Consider the following 27375-nt stretch of genomic DNA (forward strand, 5'->3'; position numbering starts at 1 on the left):
GAAGAAGCCAACTCCCAAATTCAGAGGGAAGAACTCGACCTACTACCTGAAATCCAAGAAAGAGCTCGGATCATAGAAGAAGCACTAAAACGACGGATGGCTTCCAGATATAATCAAAAGGTAGTACCGAGAAGTTTCGCAGAGAATGATCTCATCTTAATCCGAAATGATATCGGAACAACTCGGATAGGGGAAGGAAAATTGGCAGCAAACTGGAAAGGACCCTACCGAGTTGTAGAAGTACTCGGGAAGTGCTATTACAGACTGTCCGAACTCAACAGACGAGAGCTTCCCAGGTCATGGCACGCTTGCAACCTAAGAAGGTACTACAGTTAGGAAGGTAACAGATCTCATTATTGGATGCACTCTTTTTTCTGAAAAGGTTTTTTAATGAGGCACCAAGTTGAGACCCAGACACTATCCGACTTGAAGGGATGAAAAAATTCCCACATGTATATATTTGCACTTTTACTTTGAATAAAGTTTATTTAGATATTTCTACAAGAATTCCAGACGCATTAATCTGAAGAATTCATCCTCCGATTATAAAGCGACAGGTCGGCAGAAAGTGAAAAACAATTTCACTGCACGACCACGATAAAGACAAACCGTCCGATAAAGGTGAAAGCGCGATTCACCCAAAGGACGATCTAAAGATGCCAACCACTTTCTACAAATCGGCAAAAATGAACACAGAATAATGTAAGAAGTTATCGAAAGCAATCCAAAAAAGAACCTGACGAGGTCTTACGGATAGCTAAAATAATAACTTAAAGACTGGCCGACGTCCAGAAGTCGGACCAAGTCAACCCAAGTTATAAGTAAACCCTGGAAAGAGGTCTGGCCAACCCTATTAAAGAGGATTATTTTAACTTAGAAGGGCTCGACCTAACAAAGTCGGTCCAAAATAAAAAGGGTTATAAAAGTAATCCCTAAAAGAGACCTGACAAAGGTCCAAGAAAGAGGATTACAAAAATAACCTAGAAAGAGATCGACCTAACGAAGTCGGTCTCCTACAATGAAAAGTTATAAAAGTAATCCCTGAAAGAGACCTGACAAAGGTCCAAGAAAGAGGATTGCGAAATAACTTAGAAGAGATCGACACAAAGAAGTCGGTCTCCTACAATGAAAAGTTACAAAAGTAATCCCTGAAAGAGACCTGACCAAGGTCCAAGAAAGAGGATTACGAAGTAACTTAGAAAAGATTGACACAAAGAAGTCGGTCTCCTACAATGAAAAGTTACAAAAGTAATCCCTGAAAGAGACCTGGCCAAGGTCCAAGAAAGAGGATTACGAAGTAACTTAGAAGAGATCGACACAAAGAAGTCGGTCTCCTACAACGAAAAGTTATAAAAGTAATCCCTGAAAGAGACCTGACAAAGGTCCAAGAAAGAGGATTACGAAGTAACTTAGAAGAGATCGACATAAAGAAGTCGGTCTCCTACAATGGAAAGTTATAAAAGTAATCCCTAAAAGAGACCTGACAAAGGTCCAAGAAAGAGGATTACAAAGTAACTTAGAAGAGATCAACATAAAGAAGTCGGTCTCCCACAAATCGGTTATAAAAGTAATCTCTAAAAGAGACCTGACCAAGGTCCAAAAAGGAGGATTACTTTAAATACTTGAAAAAGATCGACATCGGTCGACTACTTGGAAAAAGACAAAGAAGTCGGGCATGGATTGTTAAATCGGATCCACACGTCGACAACAAACCGGTTCAAAGAAGCTAAGAAAACAAGCCCTCAAAGAAGCCAAGACAAGCGCAAGCAAATGTGACGTAAAAACCTCAGGGTCAGACTCAAAAGCTCAGAAGCTATTCATTGTGTTTTTAAATAATGTTGCTAAACAAGCAACCAGAAAGAATGTCAACAAAATAAACCAAAGAGTTTTAAAGCCCACAAGCCAGGCCAACTACAAAAATATCCAACATAAATCAGCTAAAGGTTAGAAGCCTTCTTAGCAGCATCAGTCTGAGGAGAAGGAGGGCGAGCCTGGAGAGGAACAGCATCCACAGTACCATCGTCCCGGTTTAAAATCTGACAGTCAGGATCAGAAGCGGGAGGGTCGACCTTGGCAGGAGGAACAGTAGGCGCTGACACCTTGGCAGAAGGCACAAGGAGGGGATCGACCTCATCATCATCATCCCCATCATCAGGGACAATCTTGCCATCCCTGACAATGTTGTCCAAGCTAAAGGGAGTGAGATCGGCCTCGGGAGCAATAACCCGAACTTGCTCCTTCAAGTTCTCGTAAGCAGCAGTCACGTTGCCAACGAGATGACTTTGGAGCTCAGAATAATCTTTTCGGACATTGTCGAGCTCCCCCCTCAGACGCAACATCTCCCGATAGGATGTAACGTAACTATCCTTGTGCATCATGGCTGTGTCCTCATCCAACCTCAAAGAAGCTGCTAGTGATTGAGAACTCACCTTCTCGTTCTCTAAGTCCTTCTCCAGCTTGGCTACCTTTACCTCAAGTTCCTCCTTCAACTCCCTCATCCGATCAAACTCTTGTTTTGCCTCCTCCATAAACGCTTTAGTGGCATGGAGAGGGAGATTCTGAGCAGTCCGATATATGGCGGCCGCCATATACGCCATCTTTACGTGATTTTGGGACATAAATTCCAAGTGATGGAGGATGGACACATCATCCGTAGAGAGGGAGCCATAGGGACCGATTTGCTGATCCACAAACTCAATGGCATTGAAATCAGGAGCATCGAGGTCAAAGGGCTCGGCTATTTTTTGTTTTTTATTGGGAGGAGCAACAGATGGAGAGGCAGAAGTGGGGTGAGGATCCACCAAACGGACTCGGGGTGTAGGGACCACCTTCTTCACCCCAGGAGAACTCGGCACTAATGGCTTCTCGCGCATTTGGGAGGACCCCTCCCCAGCCGCCTTGGCCGCAATATTCCTGGCAGCAGTCGCTCTCTGTGCCCTCTTAAAAGCTTTCATAGCTTCATTATTCTTCATTGCCTCTGCAAATAAAACAGAAGTCAAGCTACAAGTCGGATAAGTCGGAAAGACAGCTACAAGTAACATAAACAGATAAACACAATATACCCAGTTCAGTTTGAAGAAGAGAAGGATTGGTTAAAAATTTCTTTGTGTCGAGATGGGGAGGATGACCCCAACAATCTTCCAAGACAGTCACGAAGGCTCGTTCAGCCTCATCCAGCATTTCCCACGCATATCTAGAGACCCTCACATCTTTTTGCCATTCCAAAGGAAAAGCAGGTTCGTCATTTTCATCCAGAAAAAAGGGCCGAGCTCCTTCAACAGCTCAGACTTTGAAAAAGTAGTTTTTAAAATCACGGAACGACTCGTCAAACATGGAAAAGACCTTCTTTCCCTGGGTGGAACGGAAGGAGACCCAAGCTGACTTCTTTTTTACCACACCGGGCTTAGTCAAGACAAACAGATAGAAAAAGAGAGATTGGGAAGCAGGAATACCAAAACCATTGCACAACAATTGGAAAATTTTTATGAAACCCCAGGAATTGGGGTGAAGTTGAGAGGGGACAACATTACAGAACCATAACAGATCGGTTTCAAATGGAGTAAAAGGAAGGGTGATACCCAGCAAACCGAATAAAAAATCATAAACATAAAAGAAGGGGCGATCATCAATAACCCGAGTAGAAAAACAGACTCTTTCATCAGAAGAGGGAGGGATAAGCTCGTAGTTCTTCTCATCACTGGAATTACTACAAACACTATGAAACTGTCTAAGCTGTGCACAAAATTCAGAATCAACCAGAGAGACACACATAAGAACCATCGAGTCCACCCAATCGGCTATACCCTCAGGAACCCGGGAAGGTATCTCTACAACGTTATTTCGGGAAGACATGAGGCCAACTAAACCCTACAAAAGAAAAGAAGAACGGATTACTCAAAAACATCTCGGTGGGCGAATACACAGAAAAAAGAAGCCCCAAGACTCAAACTAAAACTCCTGGGGCATCCTTTGGAGGCAGTAACAAAGCGAGGTATCAAGAAAAATCTACTTACGTCCCGGCATCCCGCAAACAAGAATAGAAGACCTTAAAACAGCAAGCATTTTTCATAGGAGAAAGACAAAACACAAACAAAACAGAAAATCATCTTCCTACAGTCTATCAGCAAGAAACAACAGCAAACATACCAGGCAAAAATCACCAAAGATGCAACTTTTTTTTTTCAGAATCAAACAAAACTATCATTCCAAAGCTTCAAAATCAAAAGCATTTCACAACATGCAAAAACCCTAAAGGTATCAAGCAACAGGAAAAGCAAAAAAGACCATGCAAAAGACGAAGAAACTACGAAACGCACAGTGATCAGGCACAGCAGAAAGTATAAAGATCCAAACTTTTCCCAACTAAGATAAAAACTTTCTCAAAACAGGCATAAAAATGACAGAGGAGGAAAAATTGAACCTGGAAAATAGAAGAAAACCTCGAAAGAAAGCTGAAGAGCAAGAAGCGATAGAGCCACCCTTCAAACGAAAAAAATTCGCCGGAAGAAGACAGAAGGAGAAACCCAGAATCACTCCTTTTCCACAGAAAGCAGTAGAAGAGCAGGCGTCCCAGGAAGAAACTGTGAAACTCTAAGGAAAAACAGAAAATGAGAGAGTAAAGGGAGAAGTTACGAAGAGGAACGAAGAAGAGAAACCGTTTCTGATGGCAAAATTCAAAATAAAACCAAGGGAAACGGGGCATTTAAAGTCAATTAATGAGGGTATTAAACCCTCGCACGTTTCCAAAGCGCCGATATAAAAGCGCGTGCTTTTAAAGGAAAACGTTCCACATTCAAAAAGACTCTACAAAGAAAGGAATCGACAAAATGCTTGAGTTCGGCTTCACCAGAGAAGGACCGAAGTCAAAGACTCGACCTCAGCAAAAAGACCGAGCTCAAGCAGGGGCACTGTTCATACCCTGGGTCGAGCTACCCGACCTGGGATGACTGGCGACAAAGCAACCGACCTCTTCAGGTCAGGCTATCCGATCTCTTCTCAAAAGAGGTCGGCCAAATCAACAGGAAAGCCCAGTAAAGGGCCCAAATAGAGGAACACGACCCAAATCCAAAGGCAGTCCAAGCCTATAGAGATAAGGGCGGTTCCCTTGAAGATAAGCTGACCTCAACTCAAAGATAAAGATAAGATAAGATAACTAAATTATCTTATCTAAAAAGGTCACTCCACACCATTATAAATACACTAGAGCACCCAGGTATAACTCATACTCTGATTCTACATAAAAACCTGCTTAATACCCGTGCTAACTTAAGCATCGGAGTCTCTTGCAGGTACCCCCCACCCTCCGGTGGCCAAGGATCAGCAGTGCAGTAAGTCCAACAAGTTGGATACAACAGCTCCGGCAGTCATCGGCCAGCCGGACACGTTATCTCCGACCAGTACGGAGGATCTCGTCCGAGATCGACCTCCAGTTTCAGGTAACCCTCGGAACAGTAACAATCACACGTTTCATTAGTTTGAGATAGAACAAATAGGATACCGTCGATAACAGGATTGATCATAATAGGCTTCACCTCACGCTTGAACCACTCGGAAAATTTCCTGTGCACAACGTTGTCTATGTGAGACTGGGACCTTGTCCTGCTTCGCAACTGCCTCTTTTTGATGGCCCTGAAATCACTGGAGTGATAACAAGAGTTTCATGTCAGAATCTCTATCTAGAGTATGTCATGTTTTTATACCATAATACTGACTTTACTTACTCTATGAACTTTTCCACAGCCGGAGAATTGACCAAGACGTGACGGTGAGCTTGAAATTTCTCGGTTGGTGTGAGAGCATAAAACGAAGCAACCCCAACAGACTTTCCTACCCCTGGGAACATGGATGCACTTTCACATTGGTTAGGTTCACATGGTCGATCGTCAACACGCATTGGCCGATTGATCCTACTCTCGATATTATCGAGGTATCTTGAGCAGAACACGAGAATCTCCTCCGATAAGTATCCCTCGCGATAGAGCCCTCCGGTTGTGATCTATTACGCACGAACTGCTTGAGATGACATAGGTACCTTTCAATTGGGTACATCCACCGATATTGAACTGGGCCACCGAGTCGCACTTCCTCGACCAGATGTACCATGAAGTGCACCATGACGGTGAAGAAAGATGGGGGGAAAATCATCTCCATGCGGCACAGAGTATGGAGCACATGATCTTGAAGGAGAGGAAGTTGTTGGGGGTCAATGGATTTACTGCATATTCTACGAAAAAAGGACGATAAATCCACCAAGACAGAGGACACTGGGGTAGGAAAAGCATTCCTTAACGCAATTGGCAGGATATGCTCCATCAGAATGTGACAGTCGTGGCTTTTCAAGCCCGACATCTTGCGCTGTCGTAAGTCAACACAGCGGGAAATGTTGCTAGAGTACCCATCTGGCAAGACCACATTCTTGATAGTCCTTAAAAAGACATCCTTCTGTGACAATGTCATAGTAAAGATGGCGGATGGGTACTTTTCATCTTCCCGTGGCCATCGATCATGCTTGATTCCCATCAATTGGAGGTCTTTTCTTGCCTTAAGGTGGTCTTTAGATTTACCTTTCTCGTTCATGATGGTGAATACTATGTTGTCGCACACATTCTTCTCTATGTGCATCACATCAAGATTGTGACGCAATCCATTGTTTTTCCAGTATGGTAACTCGAAGAATATACTCCTCTTCTTCCAAGGGGACTCATCAAGTACGGCGGTTTGCTGTCCGCGTGTCCTTTTCCCAGTAACCGATTGCACCTTGCCAAGGTGGACATGCACATCCTGTAGTTATCTCACAATGTCTCCACCAAAGAGTTTGACAAGTGGACCTCTATCCTCTATCTTTCCATCAAATCTATCCCGGTCCTTTCTATATCTGTGGGCAGGATTCAGAAAACGATGATGGCCTATGAAACACCATTTCTGACTGTGTGTGAGTCGGTTAGTCTCAGCATCCAAATTGCATGCAGGACAAGCTCTCCCACCGTACGTGTTCCACCCGGACAAGTTGCCTAAACCAGGAAATTCACTGATTGTCCACATTAACGCAGCATACATCCTGAAAGTTTTTTTCGTGTAAGCATCGTACGTTTCAACACCAACCCACAACAGCTTCAACTCATCGATCAAGGGCTGTAAGTAGACATCTATATCATTTCCAGACATTTTAGGCCCAGGGATAATCATGGAGAGGATGAAAGAGGTGGGTTTCATGCAAATCCAAGGGGGCAGGTTGTACAGAATAAGAACCACTGGCCAAATTGAGTACTTCGAGCTCATGTTTCCATAAGGGTTAAAGCCATCGCTAGCCAAGGCTAGGCAAACACTGCGCGAATCGCTGGAGAAGTCGGAATAAGTTCTGTCAAATGCCTTCCATGTGTCGCCGTCCCATGGATGCCGGTAAATACCGTTAGAGCTATGCTCGCTCTTATGCCACAACATGTCAACGGCTGTCTTACTAGACATGTAGAGCCGCTGCAATCGTGGAATAAGGGGGAAGTAGCGAAGAGTCTTCGCCACTTGCGGTTTTCCATTCTTCTTAACAACCCTGTTGATCCTCACTCTGGAGTTCTTATTAGTCTTTTGCTTCCATCTTGATGTCCCACATCTCTTGCATTTAGACAAGTCTTCGTCGCTGCCCTGGTATAGCATGTAGTCATTTGGACATGCGTCTATCTTTTTGTATGCGATATCGAGCTTCCATATGATCCTCTTGGCATCGTGCATATTGCTCGGAATCCTTGCATGCTCAAAGGCATCTGCCAGCAACTCCAGTATCATTCCGAAGGCCTTGTCGCTCATTCCGCACAGGGATTTTATATGATAGAGCTTTACCAAGAAAGACAGCTTAGAGAACCTTGAACATCCTGGGTATAGCTCCTGCGATCCATCTTCGAGCAGGTCATACAAGTTGCGGACCTCGTGACTACTTTCATTTGATAAGTATGGTAACTCCTCCCGATCCCCGCCAGCGTGTTCATTCACTGAATCGTCTTCATCGCCATGAAGTCTTGGGAAGTTGAACGCCTTCTGAACCATGTCAAGCATTAGGTCTTTTAGGTTTCTATCTGATTCTACTTCTTGTCCTTCCATAGAGCTCTCTGCCATGCGTCTCTCCCCGTGATGTACCCAAAATGTATAAGTAGAGGGGAAAGGTTTTATTATCAAATGATCATAGCATCCTCCCTAGTTTGGAGAAGGCGGAACCCACATTTCGAACATGGACAATGTATCATCCCATCGGATGATGCATTGGCAAATGCGAAATCTAAGAATCTGTTCAAACCGTCCCTATACTCTGGACCAATTCATGGCTTTGAAATCCAACTCTTATCAATGTCTACTTCAATGATATAATAGAACACCAAAAATTAAAAAAAAATCAGAGTATAAAATAGATGCTGACAATAACTCTTGAAATAAAAAACACAAAATATAGATAATATCCTTCAGAACAATACTCAGCAAAGAAGATAATTTATTGAAAGTTGCTTACTCATTGGGAAATTTTGTACTTTAGTAAAAAATTATTGGAATAAAGAAATGCTGGTCCCGAAGCCAAAAAATGGAAATGAAAAATGAAACCTTATAAAAAAAGAAAAAGAAGAGAGGCGTTATAGTTAGAGTTAAAATCATACTTGAGACAAAAGCATCGAAGAACTAAACAATCAATTATAAGAAAAAGGAATTTTAATAATTTTACAGTTAAATAAATAAAAAAATGACTAATAGATGTTAAATTAACCCTGCCAACATGGTAGAATGCCCATGCTACAGACCCAGCTGCTCGGCTAGGCGCTCAAATACATGCACCCACGCTAGCAACAATAAGCTAGAAGTAAGACACACTAAACCGGGAATATCTACCAAGTTTTAGAGAAATTAAGCATTACCAAACTTAATAACCTTTTTCTTTTTGGGTATATTTTGCTCAAGAAAATCTGCATCATTAATTAATGAGGTTTATTGACATGTATTCCCTATTCCCCTTTTAAATGAAAGAAATGGCCAATATGCATACACAAGTAAGCCAATAGTTTCAACTGAATAATCCAGGCCAAAACTCTCTTAAAAGGTTGAGAAAAAAAACCATCGTTTAGCTAACTGATTCGGTAATGCTTCTTTTTTACTATATAGAAAACACTAGTTAAAATATCATACTTTTTGAAAACAACATTCAGTTTCTAAAAGTAAATTTCGAAACACATGTAGCAAAAGCTCAATGTAACATATTCTTTAACAAAATAATATTAGAACAAGCAGCATACGAAATGGTTGCTGGGTCCTTTTTTAATAGCTCAGAGAAACGATAACAAATGTTTTCTGTCCCATTTTCAATTTCTATCAAAGATAAAAGAATTATATATACAGTGTAAGTGACAAAATAAAGGATGCACCGCCCACGGATACATTTCAATAACAAAATAAGGGTAATCTACCTCTTTCAATCTCCTTTTATACTACACTCCTTGTAATTTCACATTTTATGTTAACTATTTCCTTTTAATCAAAACAAAAAAAAGACAAAAAATACAAAAGGCATGACATTATAAGAATGCAAACTCGATAGAATCTTATCACCATATAGTTCAAAACTTCCAAAGCGTATTTTATCAATTAATTAACAATAAAATAACACTGCAAGACACATGCATACAGCTTAATTATTAAACATAATATTCCTTTAAGCGTATTCCAGGAAACATGAAATTCCAATTATTATTTTATATAAAAAATAAATAAAATTGATGGTTGAAAAGTTGGTTAGTGTTTGTTACTTACAAAGGTATGAGCAAGGCTTTTAGAACTAAACATGTGTATAAGTTAAATTGTATTCTTTTAGTTGAATAGTATTCCTGCACTGTTATGGTTAATGACTTAACGCATTTTTATTTGAAGGTTTTTCTTTTATTACATAACTATTCTTGTTACAGGTTTTTGTAAAAGTTTAATTCGATGGCTCTATGAGAAACAAAGCATCTTAACCTTTATATTCTTTATGAAATTTAATTTTGTTCTTAGTATCTATGAAAACAGAGGATGCCTGTGATGAGGATTTAGATAGTTGGCTAAAAAGCTTATAATGCAGGTATTATAAGTCATGCAATTTTATCATTTTTCTTTTATATTTTTAAGGATATTTATTCTTTATTATTATTTAAGGTAAAAATCATTATTATTTTGGTGAATTTTGTAGCTAACAAGGATTCTGAAGAGGCTACTCTGTATAGTGGAAGGAATCACCCTGAATGATGCAGTTACTTTAAAATGTGGAAAGGGTTGGAAGAGTATAAAAGGTTAATCAGTACCTTATGAGTTTTCAATGTTCATTGGTTATTATTTTCATTCATTTTGTACTTTGGAGTTGACAAAATTGTCATACAGACTCATTGCTGGTTTTTACTTAATTTTGATCTTTAAATGTAACTTTCCTATTATTATCAAGAACGTCTAAACATACATAAGTTTTATTTCCTTACATTTTCATTTATATGAAACAGCATTCAGCATTCTTATGTACTGAGACCTGAGGAAGGAAAATGTAAGTAGTGAAATAGACAAGAAAAAAGGATCTTATATTCACAAATCATCCTTGACAATTATGCTAGCAATCCTAAGCTTTTAAAAATGCAAGATAATAATCAATTATGGACATAGCTGATGATCTGTATCCAGAACCAAAGAGATTATAGTGATTTAAATAATGTTATATGTTAAGATAAAAATAGCAGCAAAAAATACTCAATTCACAGCCAGAATTGTACTTATGTGGACACAATTCAGAGTCACACTATTTAAAATAAAAACACACTTACATACATTAACTTAGCCATGGTGAAATTTTGCTACAAATGTTAACAAAGAGCACACATGATCTTAGATATTAGATAACATTTGATATAACTCATTGTAAATCTGATGCATTTTAAGAATTCTTTCAACCCAATTATGGTTGTATCTAATAGTTTCATGTGACGGAAAACAGAATCAGCAGGGGAAAAAAAGAGAACACCGAACTCTGTTTTATAACTATTCTGTTCTGTTTTATTTTTGCTTGTACCTTTCCTAGTAAAAATTTTTTACTTGGTTTCCTGCTCTATTGACATACCACAGAAGAAAAACCTGTGAGTGTTCTTGGATAATTGGTACTAATCACATGGCTTTGGGTGGTTTTGAGTAGCAAATCAAACTATACAGCTAGCCTAACATCCATCCTCACATTGCAGCCATTATCATCCATATATTTTTAGCAAAGAATTGGGAACAATTAAATTGGGAATAGATTAGGGACCAAATTGGGACTAAGGTTCGAACCAGATTAGGGACCAAATTGGGAACTGATGGGTAAACAAATTTGGTACAGACAGATCCGATCAACAATCAAAATTATTCAATTCAAACAAAGGTACCAGGCCAACACATGAAATTGGAAGAGCAAGAAAAGGGGGAGAGAGCGGACCTGAAAGCGAGGAAAGGGTGCGGTCGAGTGGCGCACAACAGGGTATGGGGGGAAGGTTGAGGATGACGACATCGGGGCGGCCGAGAAGCCTCGCGAGGACACCAGGACGTGCATGGCGGAGGAACGAACAACGGACGTGCGTATCCACCCTCCTTTTGCACGCAGGAGATATGCAGCAGCTTCAGCAGATCTGTGACCCAGAACAATGTGGCAGCTGCAGCTGATGGAAGGAATGTATACCGCGGGAGTGAGTCTTGGACCTGGTGATCGGCGCCTTTGTCCCCTTTTGGGTTCGTGCGTAAACGATGGAAATTGGATATGGCTTCCTCCAATTCTTGGTTGTTTTGTCACTCTGATCTTTATGTGATTTGCTGCGTTTGAGGCACAAAACCACAGCTATGGAGTCCGGTCTTTGACGGACAGAGAATCTGCTACAAAAACAAACTGCAGCTCCTCCATCAATCTGCAGCGGTTTGGGGAGACGCTGGAAATTGGGCGCTGCTAAGGAGCGCTTCTCTTGTAATGTATTAATCTATCATATAAACAAATATCTAAATTTATATCTGCATTCATATATTCAGGAAACTCTGGCGCATGCATGACCTCCAAATCTAACGCGCGCATGAAAGATGGCTCCTCAAACGATGATGATTTTCTAGTGCATTTGCCAGCTCCGTGACATCTGCCTCAATAGTGTCGTCAGCTTGATTTTCATCTTCATTTGGATCAACGATCTCATTATTGCTTTCAAACTCATTCTCGTTACCACTATTGTAATCTTTCCATTCGATATTTGGGTCGGCTTCAGTTTGTTCAAACTCAATATACAGCTCGATGAATGACATTTGTGAGCGAGTTTCGATATTCATTGAAAACATCTCTTGCATACTCGCTTCATTGGTTACGTACTTGGTTTGAAATTGAACAAACCCACTAAATACTGATATAAGACATCTGTACAAAATACATGATGGTCTCTTTGGTATTTGAGAATATATCTTCTCACATATCACACATTTTAGTTCTTCAAACGAAAGTATGAAAGGAAAACAATATCGAAAAGAGTCTCACATACAAATTCCACTCATTCATATGTTTGTAACAAAATAAGGCCATGATAACATACTTTTAACATAACTCTATCATCCATTTTATTTTTTTATTCACATTCAGAAAACTCACTATAATTTCTAGAAACAAAAAAAGGGAGTATAAAGAAGTGAGGGACAAAAAAGAAAAAGAAGAAGAAGAGGAGGAGAGTTCTGGCACTTTGCAAAGGAGATCTGTATATATATTTACACACACACAAATTGGACGACTCAATTTGTAATTATGCATTTTCAATTTAAAAAAAAAAAAACAAATTGGACCTACCAATTTGAGTACCTCAAAATTTGAAGATTTTCTTTGCCTAAATAAATCGGACAGTCCGATTTGTGTCTATTTTATGCAACAAAGAAACGGAACCTCTGATTTCTCTACTCTTAATTTAAAAAAAATAGCCGCCACATAACAGTATAACACACTAGACATCCATATCAAAGAATAATACACATACATTTTTCATATAAAAAAAGAGCCAAATTTTACTTGTACAAATTAGACTAAAGTACCAAAATTGACCAGAAAGATTATGTCGCTGACAAATCTTACCATAAGGTTGCGTTTGGTAGAGAGACAGAGACAAAAAGACTGAGACTGAGAGACAGAGACTAAGAGACAGAGATTGAAATAAATCTCAGTATTCTGTTTGGTGTAAAGTAGGAGACAGAAATTGAAACAGGAATGAAACTCTAATTTAATTTGTACAAAAGGTAAAATTGGAATTAATTAATTGAAATAAGGATATTTTAGGTATAAAATGTTATTAAAGTTTTAGTCTCCTTTTCTAAAAATTTTAGTCTCATGTGTCCCTACTTTTTGGATGTACTGAAATACTGAAATTTTAGGGACAGAGACAGAAATTTTAGTACCAGTCTCTGAACCAACAAACATGATACTGAGTCTCTGTCTCTCAGTCTCTGTCTCAGTACCTCAAAATAAATGCTACCTAAAAGAATTAAAACTAACTTGTAACTATAAAAAATGAGGTTCAACAGACAAAATTTTTCAAATCCTAAGAAACTAATAAAATTTTTAAATTACCTTTCTACCCTAACATAATCACTCTCAAATTCTAACTCTACCACATCCGCATTCTCCAAGGTATAGGGAAAAAGGAGGAGGAGGAGGAGGAGAAGAAGTAGCAGGGGTATGAGAAAGAAGAAAGAGAAGTGTCATAGTCCAAAAGAGCTATGATTGGCGCTCAGGGAAATAGTCCCCTAGCAAACCTAACAAATTCGAATATAGGTAAATATGAAAGTTACAAATATTTTTAATAATTTTACAAGGACTAGACTGAATATTTGCACATTGTTTTTAACAAAAACATAAACTAAATTAATATGGTTGATCCTGCCTGGGACATATGGAGTATGTAACGTCTAGGAACTCAACAAAGAATAGGTACCCGTTGTCGACGTATTCAATTTGTTCCTGAAAATTATTTTTTTGAAAAATACAGTGAGTTTTGCAACTTAGTGACTAGACAATACATCTATAGTCTACGTGAGACCATATAAATAGTATTATCAAAGTAATTTTATTTAGAGAATAGTATTTTATACAAATAAGTGAATCAATAAGGGAGTTCTCAATACAAAAATTAAATCAAATAGTCCACACTTGGGTGGCTCCACCTCTAAGGGTAGTCCTTTCCTCTTGTGTATCCAAACAGAATAACAGATCTAACGTGTGGCTACATGTTAGGCTAACAACGTCTCTGCTAGCCGAGGTCTGAGTCAGATGCATCTAAGTTAACGTCATGACCACTGTTAACTACAGTTTTCTAATACGAGCCTCCCAAACCAATTCAAAACATATAATTTCAAATACAACAAATTTTTTATCTTTCAAATATATAAGGTATCGAATAAAATCAAATAATACTTTCTCATCAGAAATATTTTTCAATGATACTTTTTCAATCATAAGAAATTTAAAACATATTTCACAATTTCAAAGTGAGTACCAACAAATACTTCAATGCTTCAAAAGTATACGAGTATAAGCTTCATAAAAATATTTATTCAACTATAATAAAATCAATTATTCTAATCAAATCAAAGTTCTTCAACAATAGTTTTATAAATATAATTAAAAACTTAGAATAGCATAGACTAAAAAATTAACAATTGTAAATGTAAAGCCTACTCACAACTTGGTCTGAAGGGACTAAAGAGAACGAATCTGGAGTGCCAAATTAAAAGGTGAGAAAAGTTGAAGTAGAATAGAATGGAAGATCACAGAATTTGGACCAAGGCAATGGCAACAGCTTCAATTCTCACGGCAGTGACAATGACCATAACACCAGGCAAATGCAGTAAATCCAAATTGAATAAAGAGATAAATACGGATATAGTTCTGGAAAATCCAAAATAGAATAGAGACAGAAAAACAAATCAAAACAAGAGCAAGGCAAGAAAATAAAATGGTGGCAGAAATATGGTGAAAATGGAATAGACTAAGGGAAGAAACTAGACCAAAACAGTGGCGAGGCAGTGTTGCCGGCAAGTTTGGAAGCTCCAGTGTGTTTTGTCACACCCTACCACACAGAATCTTACGCTCAAGTCCTAAAGCAGAGGTGGCAAGGTATTACGATCTCTAAAAGAAAAGACATATATAGATATAGTTGAAGGAAATACGTATCTAGGAGCCTTGAAGAAAAGAAACTTAAGCAAAATTGCAAAACAAAAAAATGCAAGGTACGAATATTGAAATGAGAAGAAAACTATACATACATATAGAGGTCAGAATTTCCAAAATACAAATAATCAAGCTCTTAACTCAACCTGTGAAGCGAAGGTCGGCCAGAGTATATATATATATGTGGAGAGTCTATATACATAAATATACACATAGAATACCCAAAATACAGTAATCCCAATTGCAGAATGAACTCCAGAAGCTTACTGAGGTGCCTCTCGACCTGTATTTGAAAAACAAAAATATTGTATGGGATGAGAACTGGGGGTTCTCAGTATGGTTAAGGTACCCACATACATAATAGATAAGGTCCCAGAAAAGCCAGAGGCGATCCTAGAACTCCGACATTCAAATTATAAATCTTAAAACTATAATTTTAAACCACAAGTAAGGTAGGTCGTCTAAGGATCTTAAAGTACTAACTCAATCATAACTTACCCTCTTGGTCTCCTACCTCCCTCCAACCCTCCTGAACTCCAGTGCATATTAGACAAGCAATACAGACAAAACAAACACAAGTAGAATACATATATAGCAGGTAGCAAATTTAGCAAGTAAGCATAATAATCACATAGGCAAGCCCAATTAATGCACACTCAAACAAAACAAACATATGCATATTATGTATGCCTGCCCTAAGGTTGATGGTCTCATCTGTCGGTTATATAGCCGAACCCGACATGTCCTGGTAGCTAACCGTGGACAGAAACACCCATTGCGGAGCAAGTGGGTCTGAGCTACAATCCCCTTGCTACTACCTGCTTAACCTAGAGCAAGTAGAATTAAACCACTACTGCTGCTACTACCCAAGCGGGTGTTTAAAAGCTCAACCTGGAGCAAGTAGAATAATCCACTACTACTGCTACTACCCAGGCGTTGCAATCACTAACTTGGAGCAAGTGGGATGAACCACAATCCTTGCTGCTACTCAGATATCACATTCAAAAATTCATTATCATTTTCGTTATCATTTCAATTCTTTCATATTCATTCAAAATTTCATAATTAAACTCAGTTTTCATAATTCTTCTTCCTCATCTCATACCCGGAGCAAGTGGACAACGCCACTCCTTGCTATCCGATCATATATATCTCAATCATAGTCACTTTCACTCTCAACTTCATTCACAATATCATTCTAATTCATTCAAATTCAATCATCATCACTCCTAATGTCATTATCATCATCAATCTCTCACTCACTTAATTGCAAGTCATTATTATCATCATCATATTTATCAATCAATTCTTATATTTAACATCATCAACCCTTCATTAGATAAGTTAACACTTCACAAAACCCCTTCCAAATGTCTTTTCCATTTATTTCACAGACTCACATTCCTTCTAAGGCTTAAGGCTCACTAACAGACTTTAAACAGGTGTAAAAGTGGCTTGGAAAGCTAGAGAATTGAGTAAAACTTCAAAAATCACCTTTCTGCCAAATAGGGTTCCGCGTACGCAAGACTATGTTCGCATACGCGGGAGTGTGAAAATTTGGTATCTCACGTACATGACCCCTGGTCCGCATACGCGAGTCATGAAAACATAAATGCTTTATTGCGTCGCATGTAGGTGCTCGTATACGCGACTCCTCTTTTTCCTCAAAAAGCTGCTAAGTCATTAAAATTCAGTCTTATACACCTAACTTCTGGCGTTCATAAATTCATCTACAAAACTCCAATTTGCAAAATCTTTAAACCGTTTTAAAGCTCTTAAAATTATCTTTAATTTGAAATAGATTTCATTCAAATCCAAAATTCGAGGCTCAAGTTATGGTTCACCGAAGTTGGTTAAAAATCAAGTTTTACCAAAAACTCAAAGTTTAAGTTTTCCAAACCAAATTCAACCAAATCCTCATCAAAACCATCTCAAACATGATCATAACTCATCAAACCCCAACTTATTACTCGTTACTCATTAATCATTTAATTCTCCAAATTTACCAATACTTCCTTATCATTTTAACATCATATTCAACACTTATACTTATATATACAACAATTGCATCAATACCAATTACCTCTCCATCCTTCCTCATTTATTCCGCATCTAACTATCCAAATCAATTCTCAATTCATAATTCATAATTATCACAAAATTCTCATCAATACTTCTAAGCATTTCAATCCAAACCACACAAAATCTTCAATCATACAACTTCAACTTCTTAATTCAACATCATCATCACACTTCACACATTCTCATCAATTCATTATTCCACACAATCAATATAAATTATTCATCATATAAATCCAGCCACTCACACAATAACTCCAACCACAAGTCATTAATCCTCAAACACACATACCATACAACTTATCTTAAAATCATCTAGCCTAAGTTTTCAGGAAACATTATACATTATCTACGAGAAACCAAAACCATACCATGGCTGATTTTTTCCTAAGCCACAAGGCACTGCAAGCCCTCGATACATAAGCTCCAAGCCTTCACCAAGTGAGTTTCTAGCTCTGAATACCCGAACTCCAGCCTCCAACATCATCATTATTGTTCCAATTCACAATTACACAACCTAATTTCACACAATTACATACGTAACCACTAATTTCACTACCCACTCTCATATAATTAAAGGATTCATAAGGGTTATGAGTTTCTTACTATTACCCACGAGCAATTGGGTAAAGCCCAATAATTTTTCGTTGCTAGAGTTCACCTAAATCATCAAAATCACTCAAAATCAAAACCTATTTTGTGGAAAAAGGGGGCACAAAAAACTGGGCATGATATTCAGAGATACTCACCACATTGTTTAGATAGAATTAAAGAGGACTCCGAGACGAATGCGTGGCCGCTAACGGCTCTTCAATCGGAGCTCCGAATCAAAAGTTATGGTGGATTACAGATTGAAATTAAAATTGGAACCTATGAAGCACGGACACTTCGTTGAGTTGCCGTGTCCACGTGTCGGACACATTTCAGACACGACACTCACCGACACTCGTTTGACACGCGTGTCTGCTGTGTCCAACCATGTCTTGATAAAAAATAAAAAATTTATCTCTGGACACACCTAAATACTATCACGTGTCAGCGTGTCCTGTCTTATTCTTAACATATATTTTTAAAATAAATTTAGATATAGTATATATTATTATTTATTAAAATAAAAAATATTTTAAATACTTGATATAATTAAAATAAGACATTAAAAATAATTAAAAATTTTAATTTATATTTTAATATCAATAAAATATCAAAATATCATTACGATTTGTCTAAAAAATACTTTATATTTTATATGTATGCGTGTCCCCATGTCATGTAAGATTTTAAAATTTGCGTGTCGGCGTGTCCCGCGTCGTGTCGTGTCCCGTGTCCGTGTCAGTGTCTATGCATCATAGATTGGAACCCTCACTTCTCACATCTCTTCCATTTCAGCATACTATTTCAATGTTTATGAAGGGAGGGGAGGCTGAACTTAACATATATATGTTGGGTCTTGGGCCCAATATATGCCCAGTCCAATCGGTTCGGCTCTAGGCCTAATTTTAGGTCAAAATCTTTAAAATTAGTGTTTAGTTCGTATTTTAATTATTTCTACCCTCCTAATTGATCAAATTTAATTTTCTAATTTTTTAAATAATAATTAATTTATTCATTAATTATTTATAAATTCACAGGTTTTACATCCTACCCACCTAATTAGGAATTTTGCCCTCAAAATTCGCTCTCAATTTTTCGTATACGCTTCCTCAAATTTAACCGACCTCTTACCGTTCATTTTGCCATTCTCCAACAATAATTTAATACCCTATTACCAATTCAAGCCTAAATTAAACCCGTATGTTTTATTTTTAGTTTCATCTAACTCTTTCTTAATGACTACAAATTTCCTTATCCTTTTGGGGTTCCATCTAAATCAAATTAAATTCTCAAATCCTTCCCGCCATCTCGAATAATAAACAATTTCTCAATCTTTTCATCTGAGTCAACCCATTATAACCTAAACCATACATTCACACTTTCCATTCCTCAATCCTATGCCAATCCTCAAATCATTCTCATATCCCAAGATTTCTTCCTCACGTCCCTACAACTCTAGAGTCACCAAATCACCCCATGTCCGTAGTGCCACTCTGATTATAAATCACTAAGAGCTTAATCTATCACTCGCTTCCATCGAACATCTTCTTGAACCTTTTTACCCTTCTAACTAAAGGCCATTATCCTTTACTCCAGCTGCACGAGTTCTAATCCCTTGGTTTCTTTTATCACCAGTTCTATTACTGCCTCTATCACCATTTCTAGCTTGTTGTCTCAGCCCGTCAGCAATTGCCTATGCAGTAGCTCTATCGTCAATCGTATCACCTCACTCGCGTCCACGAGACGCCCTTTGGGTCATGTCCACACTGAACAATCGATATTAAGTTGATCAGTCTTAATATCTCAAGTCTAGTGCTTCAAATCTCCAAAAGTAATACTCATGAACATCTATGCTATATATGTCAAGCAAACATCCTAAATAGCATGTGCACACACCCAGAGTATGCTCAGAAGCATAGTCAGTCCATTCCTCAGGCTCTACGGGAACGAACGGCTCTGATACCATAATGTAACACCCTACAGAACCTTACACTCGAGTCGTAAAGCAGAGGTGGCGAGGTATTACAACCTTTAAAAGAAAAGACGTATATAGATATAGTTGAAGGAAATACATATCTAGGAGCCTTGAAGAAAAGAAACTTAAGCAAAACCGCAAAAGAAAAAAAAAACGCAAGGTACAAAGATCGAAATGAGAAGAAAGCTATACGTACATATAAAGGTCAGAATTTCCAAAATACAGATAATCAAGCTTTTAACTCGATCTGCGAAGCGAAGGTCGGCCAAAGTATCCATATATATATAATTGTATTTCGCCTTTTTGAGTGGACTTTTGGAGAGATAGGTGTTCTGTTTATGTTTTTGGGATAATTTTGGGTTGTATATATATAAATATATGGATACTCTGGCCGACCTTTGCTTTGCAGGTCGAGTTAAGAGCTTGATTATCTGTATTTTGGAAATTCTGACCTTTATATGTACGTATAGCTTTATTCTCATTTCGATCTTCATACCTTGCGTTTCTTTTTTGTTTTGCGATTTTGCTTAAGTTTCTTTTCTTCAAGGCTCCTAGATACGTATTTTCTTCAACTATATCTATATACGTCTTTTCTTTTAGAGGTAGTAATACCTCGCCACATCTTCTTTACGACTCAAGCGTAAGGTTCTGGTCAGGGTCAGCCACAGTGGAGCAAAATGGGGGTTTAAGTAATTTCGGGGTGCACCAGCAGCGAGCTCCAACAATGGCAACGGTCGTAGCAATGGCAAAAAGCCTCCATCGTCACCACTGCTTGCGACTGCCCCCTTTTTCCCCTATCTTGTAGCTCTCTCACCCTCTCTTTATTCTCTGCACTTCCCGCTGTGACAATGATGTTTCCCTCCGATGGCAGCTCCTTTGATGGCAACAACATCAGAAAGGAGGGCGGTGATTCCCAGCGACAGCAGCGATGGTGATCGCAGCCTCTCAACCTCTCTCCCCGTCTCAAACTCGCACGCACATCACTTTCTCCTTCCTCGTGCCTCCTTGCGACTTCCAGCTGCAACAGCGATGCAAACGGCGGTCCTCCCTCTGCCGGCGCCGTCTTCCCCTCTCCTCCTCTTCTTCTCTCCTCTATTCCCCTCTCGATCCTCTTTCTCTCTTTTATTCTCTCTGTGCGTGGGAGTGTGGGTGTAAAAAAGAGTGTGGGTGGGTTTAATTTGGGGATTAGGATTAGAGTTTAGTAAAAGGGCTAAGAGTAGTGTAGGAATTTTGATAAAATTAGAGGGTAGAGTAGTAATTGAAAACCAAGTATATTTCAATATAATTATTTTAAAAATATTATTTATTTATCAATTTATTAATTAGTCTCAAATAAATACTCTAATTTAAAATTAGAGATAATTTAATTAATTTTCTTTTAGTTCATAAAATCAAAGTATTAATAAAATTTTAAATAAATATAATAAATAATAAATAACTCATTATTTTAATTTTTAAAAATTCGGAGTCTTACAAAAAGAAGCGCGCTAGATGTGAAAAATAATTATCACAGCTTAGATGGATTTGGTTAAGTATATTCCTTGATTATACAACTTTATTTTTTTTCCCACCCTATTTCGTGCATAAATAATAACAAAATTTTACTTGTACAAATTATATGCATCATCATAACTTTTCTTTTATATATAGAAAAAGGTAAAAGCACTCAACTGAAGATAGTGGGACTAAGGATAAAGACATAAAGTAAGCTCACACAGAATCTACCTAAAGAAGAAAAATTAACTAGTAGCTCTTTTTATCCAGAAAAAAACACTAGTACTCTTTCTCTACAACCAAAAGAAAATAAACAAAGAAACAAAGAAGGGGCAAAAAAGAACAAGTGGAGGGAAGATTTATAATCCTCCAAATGCAAACAAGTTGTGGGTATTTTACTATTTTTACCTTTAGGCTTTAGCACGAAAGAGTAACTTAATCTTCGTTGGAGTTGAAGGTGCTTCTCTGATTCACCTACTACTTTGGAATTTAGAATTGGTAATTAATCTCAGCCATGAATAGTGTTGAAATATGAGGCTCCAACTAATACTATGATATTGATATGATGTCAAGAAGAATATTTTGACGATGAAACAAACAGGAAAGAGAGGGGGCTCACGGGCATCACCAAACAACACAACAAAAGGAAAAAGTGTCCAAACTAAAAATATTACAATCTTACAAAAGATGAAATTTTTTATTTATGTAACAAAAAAGTGCTACCTGTCCTCTGTTTCTTCTCTCTCTCTCTCTCCCCCTCTTGTGTTGATGGATGTGAGTAGAAGGAATGACCCGTGAACTCTCTCTCCCATAATTGACCTCACTTTCCACACCATAATCAATACTCAATAATCAATTGCTCCCTAACTAAATACTACATATATAAACCACAACCAGCTCTGTTACTTGGTAGTCCCAAACAGCATTCTTTTCCTTTCTTCCCCACAATTCTCTCCCAGAAATGTCAAATTTTCATTCCATTTTCCATGTGACATTACTCTTTCTTCTTGTTCTGCAAAATCCAAGAGCAACAGAATGCCACACCAAGGGAATTCGACCGGGGCGTTCTTCTGTGGGGAGTGTGATTCCCATAAACAGAACACGAGCCCAATTATCAGAAGAGCAGTTCATGAGATGGGTCAAGTTCGTCGGTGGCCTCAAACACTCTGTCTTCGGCATTGCCATGAACAAGCTCTTCCCTTCTCACACACTTCACGTTTCCAAGAAACACGGCAAAGGAGGCTTCTCTTCTATTCAATCAGCCGTTGATTCTCTTCCATTCATCAACCTTGTTAGAGTTGTAATTAAGGTCCATGCAGGGGTTTACACGTAAGTATTCATTCTACCCTTTCTTGATGGCACTGTAATAATATGTGGATGCAAGTTGGCGATTGTCTTGTCCACATTCACCGTTATATATATTTTATTTTATTTTATTTTATTTTGTTGACAGCAAATAAAAGGAATAATAATAAAACATTGCACGTCTTTTTGCCAATGCCTTCAGAATTATGTCTTTGACTAGCAGAAGACTTTTGCAGCATACGATGAAGTGTCTTTTCTTTTGGCCCCTCTCCTCTTGATCTAATAATATTTTGGGTGTAACAAATAATTACAGAGAGAAAGTTAACATTCCACCATTGAAATCGTTCATAACGATAGAAGGAGAAGGCGCAGATAAGACGATAGTTGAATGGGGTGATACTGCTGATAAGGCGGCACCTGGGACTAAAGGGCAATTACTAGGAACCTTTGGCTCTGCCACATTCGCGGTGAATTCAGCTTACTTCATAGCCAAGAACATCACATTCAAGAACACGGCACCCGTTCCGAGGAACGGAGCAGTGGGGAAGCAGGCAGTGGCGCTGAGAATTTCAGGAGACACAGCCATGTTTCTTGGATGCAAATTCTTGGGAGCACAGGACACACTGTATGATCACCTTGGGAGGCATTACTACAAGGATTGTTACATTGAAGGGTCCGTTGATTTCATATTCGGCAACGCGCTCTCTTTGTTTGAGGTTAGTACTCCCACGAGGTGGATTGAGTGAAACATGTTAAACCATTCTGAATGAATAATGGTGGTGTATGTATAGGGGTGTCACGTGCATGCAATAGCACAGAATGTAGGGGCAGTAACAGCGCAAGGGAGGAGCAGCATATTGGAGGACACGGGGTTCTCATTTGTGCACTGCAAGGTCACGGGGTCAGGGGCTCTGTACCTTGGAAGGGCATGGGGTCCCTTCTCTCGTGTTGTCTTTGCTTACACCTACATGGACAATATCATCATTCCCAAAGGCTGGTATAACTGGGGCGACCCCAACCGTGAAATGTGAGTTCCTTTTTCTTGTTATGCTTATTATGTATGCGCCCTCCAATAGGTAAAGTCCATCCACCGAATTACATCTTTTGTTTATATACAATTAGATTATAGCCGCATGCGCATTACATATATAGCATAGCATATATAGGGGTCTGAAAAGAGATATCTGTATTATTATTATTGTTATTGGCATGCGCATTTGCATTTATTTGGGTGAGATTCTTACTTTGTTGCTATGTATTTGTATTGTAATGGGCCACCACCACCATTACCAGGACTGTATTCTATGGGCAATACAAATGCACAGGACCTGGAGCAAGCTTTGCTGGGAGAGTAGCATGGTCAAGGGAACTCACTGATCAGGAAGCTAAACCATTTATTTCACTTGCCTACATTGATGGCTCTGAGTGGATCAAATCCCTTTTTTGATTGCCTTCTATAATCCCTCCACCACTACAAATTTTTTATGTATAAATATAAAACAATTCGATAGTGCCTCTAAGTTTCAGAGTCCCTAATTTCATTGCACGTTTAGATTTCTGTGTGAAATTTTAATAATCACATTTTTAATCTTTTACCAACTATGGAGTTTGGACTCTGGAATTTTCAAATGAAAAATAAAAGATGCCTCTTAGAGTCACTGACGGACTCATTTGACTTGGCAATTCTCCACCGCTTCATGATTATATAACGGAATTACAACTGGCACTTAAGAACTATATTCATTTCCTATTACATGAATTGATTCATTCATTCCTAAATCTTAATAATGGCTAAGTAGAAACTACATTTTTAGTAATATTTTTTTACCGGATTTTAATCAAATTTTAGAAGATTAGAGGGGCTTGCTTGAGATACGTTAAGCATGTTCGCGTCGATTGCTCCGAATTCAATTACATTTTGCTGGGCTTTCTCATCGAGCCTCCTCTTTTAATTTTTGTCTATGAATATTGGGTTTGTTTCGGAGAAAAATGATGAATTTGGTATTTTAAGCTCAGCCCACTTTGCTAGTAGAACACGCAACATAAGTTCTAAAGCTAATAATATCATAAATAATCTCGAATATACTAAAGAAAATTGAAGATGCAAACTGCAAAGCAATGGGGAGCATCCAATGATGATGAGTAAGTATTGGCTAATAATGGGTGTTAGAAAGGAAAAGCTATGTGTGTCTCATCTTGTGTGGGTTACAAAACTCTGCGGACATTTCAAGCTTAGCCATGACAGCATTCTTTAAATGAATCTTGGACATCCCAACCCCACTCAAACTGTTCCTTGGACTTGGACTTGCCTCTCCCCTTTGTCTTGGAGCGCTCTGAGACCTCTTTTTCGCCTTAAATGACTCTGTATTAGCCATATAATTCGGAGCTTGTTGCCCTTTCAACAAGCTACTATCGATGAAAACACCACAACTACAACTGTTCAAGCGCGGCGTGCTCTGCGCCGTCCACAACCTCCCCTCTTCCCCCGTTAGTCCCCAATCGCGGCACGGGACTGGCAAGGGAGATGAAAACAAAGGGTCATCCCCAAAATCAGACATTGATATGTTGGTCCTCCGAGACCTTGACTTAGGCCTGCCAGTGTCCACTTCCACTATTTTTGGGCTGCCGTCATAGCTGCTATTCATTGTTGCATCAAATGATGATGATAGCCTTCTGCTCTCGCTTGGACCTCTATACTCTGTCCTTGTCTCATCAAACCTTTCCTGCAAACATTTAAAGTATTTAACTTTCCTATGCATTGAATAATATAAAAATTTGAATCTTTTATTGTAAATCTGAACCAAAAATGAAAAGCTTAAGTTACAATCCCTCAGTACAATGATATATAATGCAGTTAGATGTTACCTACTCTACCAGTCACCCAGTTGTAAGTTGTAACAAATTGAGTGAATTACAGCCACATTTATTCGTCATCATTCATCATTCTAACTATACAACTCTAACTATTCTCTAATTACTTCTAACTAACTGTAACTGATTGAAGTTAGTATCTAGTTAGGTAATAACAAATGTGTACCAAGGATCTTCTTGCTTGTGTAGGCAACCAATAAGCATCATTCCTTATGTGTCTGAGTCCGCGGCCATATTTGTGAGAGAGAATTGCAGCCTGAGCTCTAACAAGAGCCTGCATACCATGCAGCGTTTCTGCTGCTTGCTTCCTCACCAAGTACCCTCTCACAATGGCTTGTATCTTCACCAAACCCTTTAAGGCCCTTAGTGCCTTCCTTGCCTGTGCAAATACAATCCAAAAAGAAAATAAAATTTGGATCTGAATCTGAACCTTAACATACACATAACGACTATCATTTGCATATGATAAAGGAACAGAGGCAAACTCACCAAGAATCCCCTAAAAACGGTTTGGATCTTCACAGCTGCAAACTTCTCATGCCCACCAAACAAGCTGTCTCTTCCGTGGCTAGTTAGCCTCACAACTGCCACAGCGGCCTGAGCGGCAGCCACTGCTGCATCGGCTGCTGCGGCTGTGGCGGCAGCAACTGCGATGGCATGCTTGTTCTGCTCCCTCTCTGTTTTGGAGTAGAAGGACTCCAACCAAGCAGCCTCTGCAGGAGAAATGTTGGGTGGAATGGTTGCCGGATTGTGACACAAAACTCCGGAATCTGAGCGTGAATGAGAAGAACCCCACAACTTGGTGGTAGAATTTGAATTATGGCTGCGCTCTTTGTCTCTCTTGATCCCAAACAAGCTCTTAAACCACCTTGTGGCTCTCCCCATTGGCCTCAGTTTCTGAAGCAAAGACAAAATGAGGCCTTTGGAATTATGCAAGTGTGTGCGTGTGAAAGCCTACTAAATACACACCCCACAGTTTTTCAAAACTAAACAAGCTCTTGAAAATCCTCATTACATGACAAAAACATAAGATAAAAAATACAGTTATACTTGTGGGGCTTTACGTATATACATTAAAAACGAGGCATGTTACTGTTAAGAAAATGATGTGCAACAGTAAAATATTGACATTGTTCACACAGGAAGTCACCTTGGTATAATCAAATTCTCGAAAGAAAAAAGCAGTTCAAAAGTTGCAGAAGGAAAGTGAAAAACCCTAAAAAAATGGGTACTCCTCCAATGGGGGAACTCAGAAAAGAGAGTGAAATCTCTGCATCTAGTTGTTGTTCATCTGTCCCCTTCTCTATTGTGTTGTGGAGCGACGTGTCCTCAAAAAGAAAGAGATCTCTGTCCTAAAATGTCTGACACGCTCGTGAAGCAGCATTCCATATCCTCTGCTTCCTCCCTTCACTTCTCTCATGCATCTTTAACACTTTGCCAATAAATGAACCGTTATCATTCTGTGTTGTGTTGTATATTAATACTACTGCAAATAAATGAATAATGCATCTTTTGTTCTGCTGTTTTCTGTATTCAGCATTAAAACAAAGAAGATAGCTTTAATTATTAGTGGAATAAATGTTGCTTCTTTTTCTCAACCAATAAGTACCTATGCTGCAGCACCAACAAACACTACAGCTCTATGATCGTTTAAGCTTAACTGTTTCTCAATTATTTATGTACTAATTGCAATCTTTCTATTTGGTTTTACTATCCTTTTTACGCAACTCAGGCATCATGCCTTCCACATTTGGATATAAATAGGGTCCTCACTGCCCTGCCTAGTTCATTTCCACATCATTTCATTTATTCTTATGTTTATTATTAGAATCGAGTATGCTATATAAAAGCTACTGTA

At 38.6% G+C, this 27375-nt stretch overlaps 3 protein-coding genes across 4 annotated transcripts; 1 reads left to right on the forward strand and 2 right to left on the reverse strand.

The window, feature by feature from the left end:
* Positions 6787-8106, reverse strand: LOC107632881. The gene has a single exon (XM_016336520.1). The coding sequence runs from the start codon at positions 8104-8106 to the stop codon at positions 6787-6789; it is 1320 nt and encodes a 439-aa protein (XP_016192006.1).
* Positions 22055-24329, forward strand: LOC107630192 (probable pectinesterase 53). Its single transcript, XM_016333265.2, has 4 exons — positions 22055-22670; positions 22960-23362; positions 23438-23673; positions 23940-24329. Exons 1-4 carry the CDS (start codon positions 22303-22305, stop codon positions 24091-24093), a joined length of 1161 nt encoding a protein of 386 aa, XP_016188751.1. The 5' UTR covers positions 22055-22302; the 3' UTR covers positions 24094-24329.
* LOC107630191 (protein IQ-DOMAIN 14) lies at positions 24690-27277 on the reverse strand. Of its 2 annotated transcripts, XM_016333263.2 has the most exons (4): positions 26668-27277; positions 26007-26414; positions 25684-25896; positions 24690-25369 (listed from the first exon to the last, which is right to left on the reverse strand). In XM_016333263.2, exons 2-4 carry the CDS (start codon positions 26400-26402, stop codon positions 24827-24829), a joined length of 1152 nt encoding a protein of 383 aa, XP_016188749.1. In that variant the 5' UTR covers positions 26403-26414; positions 26668-27277; the 3' UTR covers positions 24690-24826. The 2 variants fall into 2 exon arrangements, with proteins under 2 accessions (XP_016188749.1, XP_020974330.1); XM_021118671.1 differs by lacking the exon at positions 26668-27277 and having other exon boundaries at positions 26007-26652.

This window comes from Arachis ipaensis, chromosome B03 (assembly GCF_000816755.2).
Source record: "Arachis ipaensis cultivar K30076 chromosome B03, Araip1.1, whole genome shotgun sequence".
Classification (NCBI taxonomy): domain Eukaryota; kingdom Viridiplantae; phylum Streptophyta; class Magnoliopsida; order Fabales; family Fabaceae; genus Arachis; species Arachis ipaensis.

Bases quoted from the DNA above. Each gene is read 5' to 3' on its own strand.
- LOC107630192 (XM_016333265.2), top strand. From the start codon at position 22,303: ATGTCAAATTTTCATTCCATTTTCCATGTGACATTACTCTTTCTTCTT. The intron at 23,363-23,437 runs GTTAGTACTCCC...GTGTATGTATAG, and splicing joins ACGCGCTCTCTTTGTTTGAG to GGGTGTCACGTGCATGCAAT. The intron at 23,674-23,939 runs GTGAGTTCCTTT...CACCATTACCAG, and splicing joins GGCGACCCCAACCGTGAAAT to GACTGTATTCTATGGGCAAT.
- LOC107630191 (XM_016333263.2), bottom strand. From the start codon at position 26,402: ATGGGGAGAGCCACAAGGTGGTTTAAGAGCTTGTTTGGGATCAAGAGA. The intron at 25,897-26,006 runs GTGAGTTTGCCT...GTATTTGCACAG, and splicing joins CCGTTTTTAGGGGATTCTTG to GCAAGGAAGGCACTAAGGGC. The intron at 25,370-25,683 runs GTACACATTTGT...AAATGTTTGCAG, and splicing joins CACAAGCAAGAAGATCCTTG to GAAAGGTTTGATGAGACAAG.
- LOC107632881 (XM_016336520.1), bottom strand. From the start codon at position 8,106: ATGGCAGAGAGCTCTATGGAAGGACAAGAAGTAGAATCAGATAGAAAC.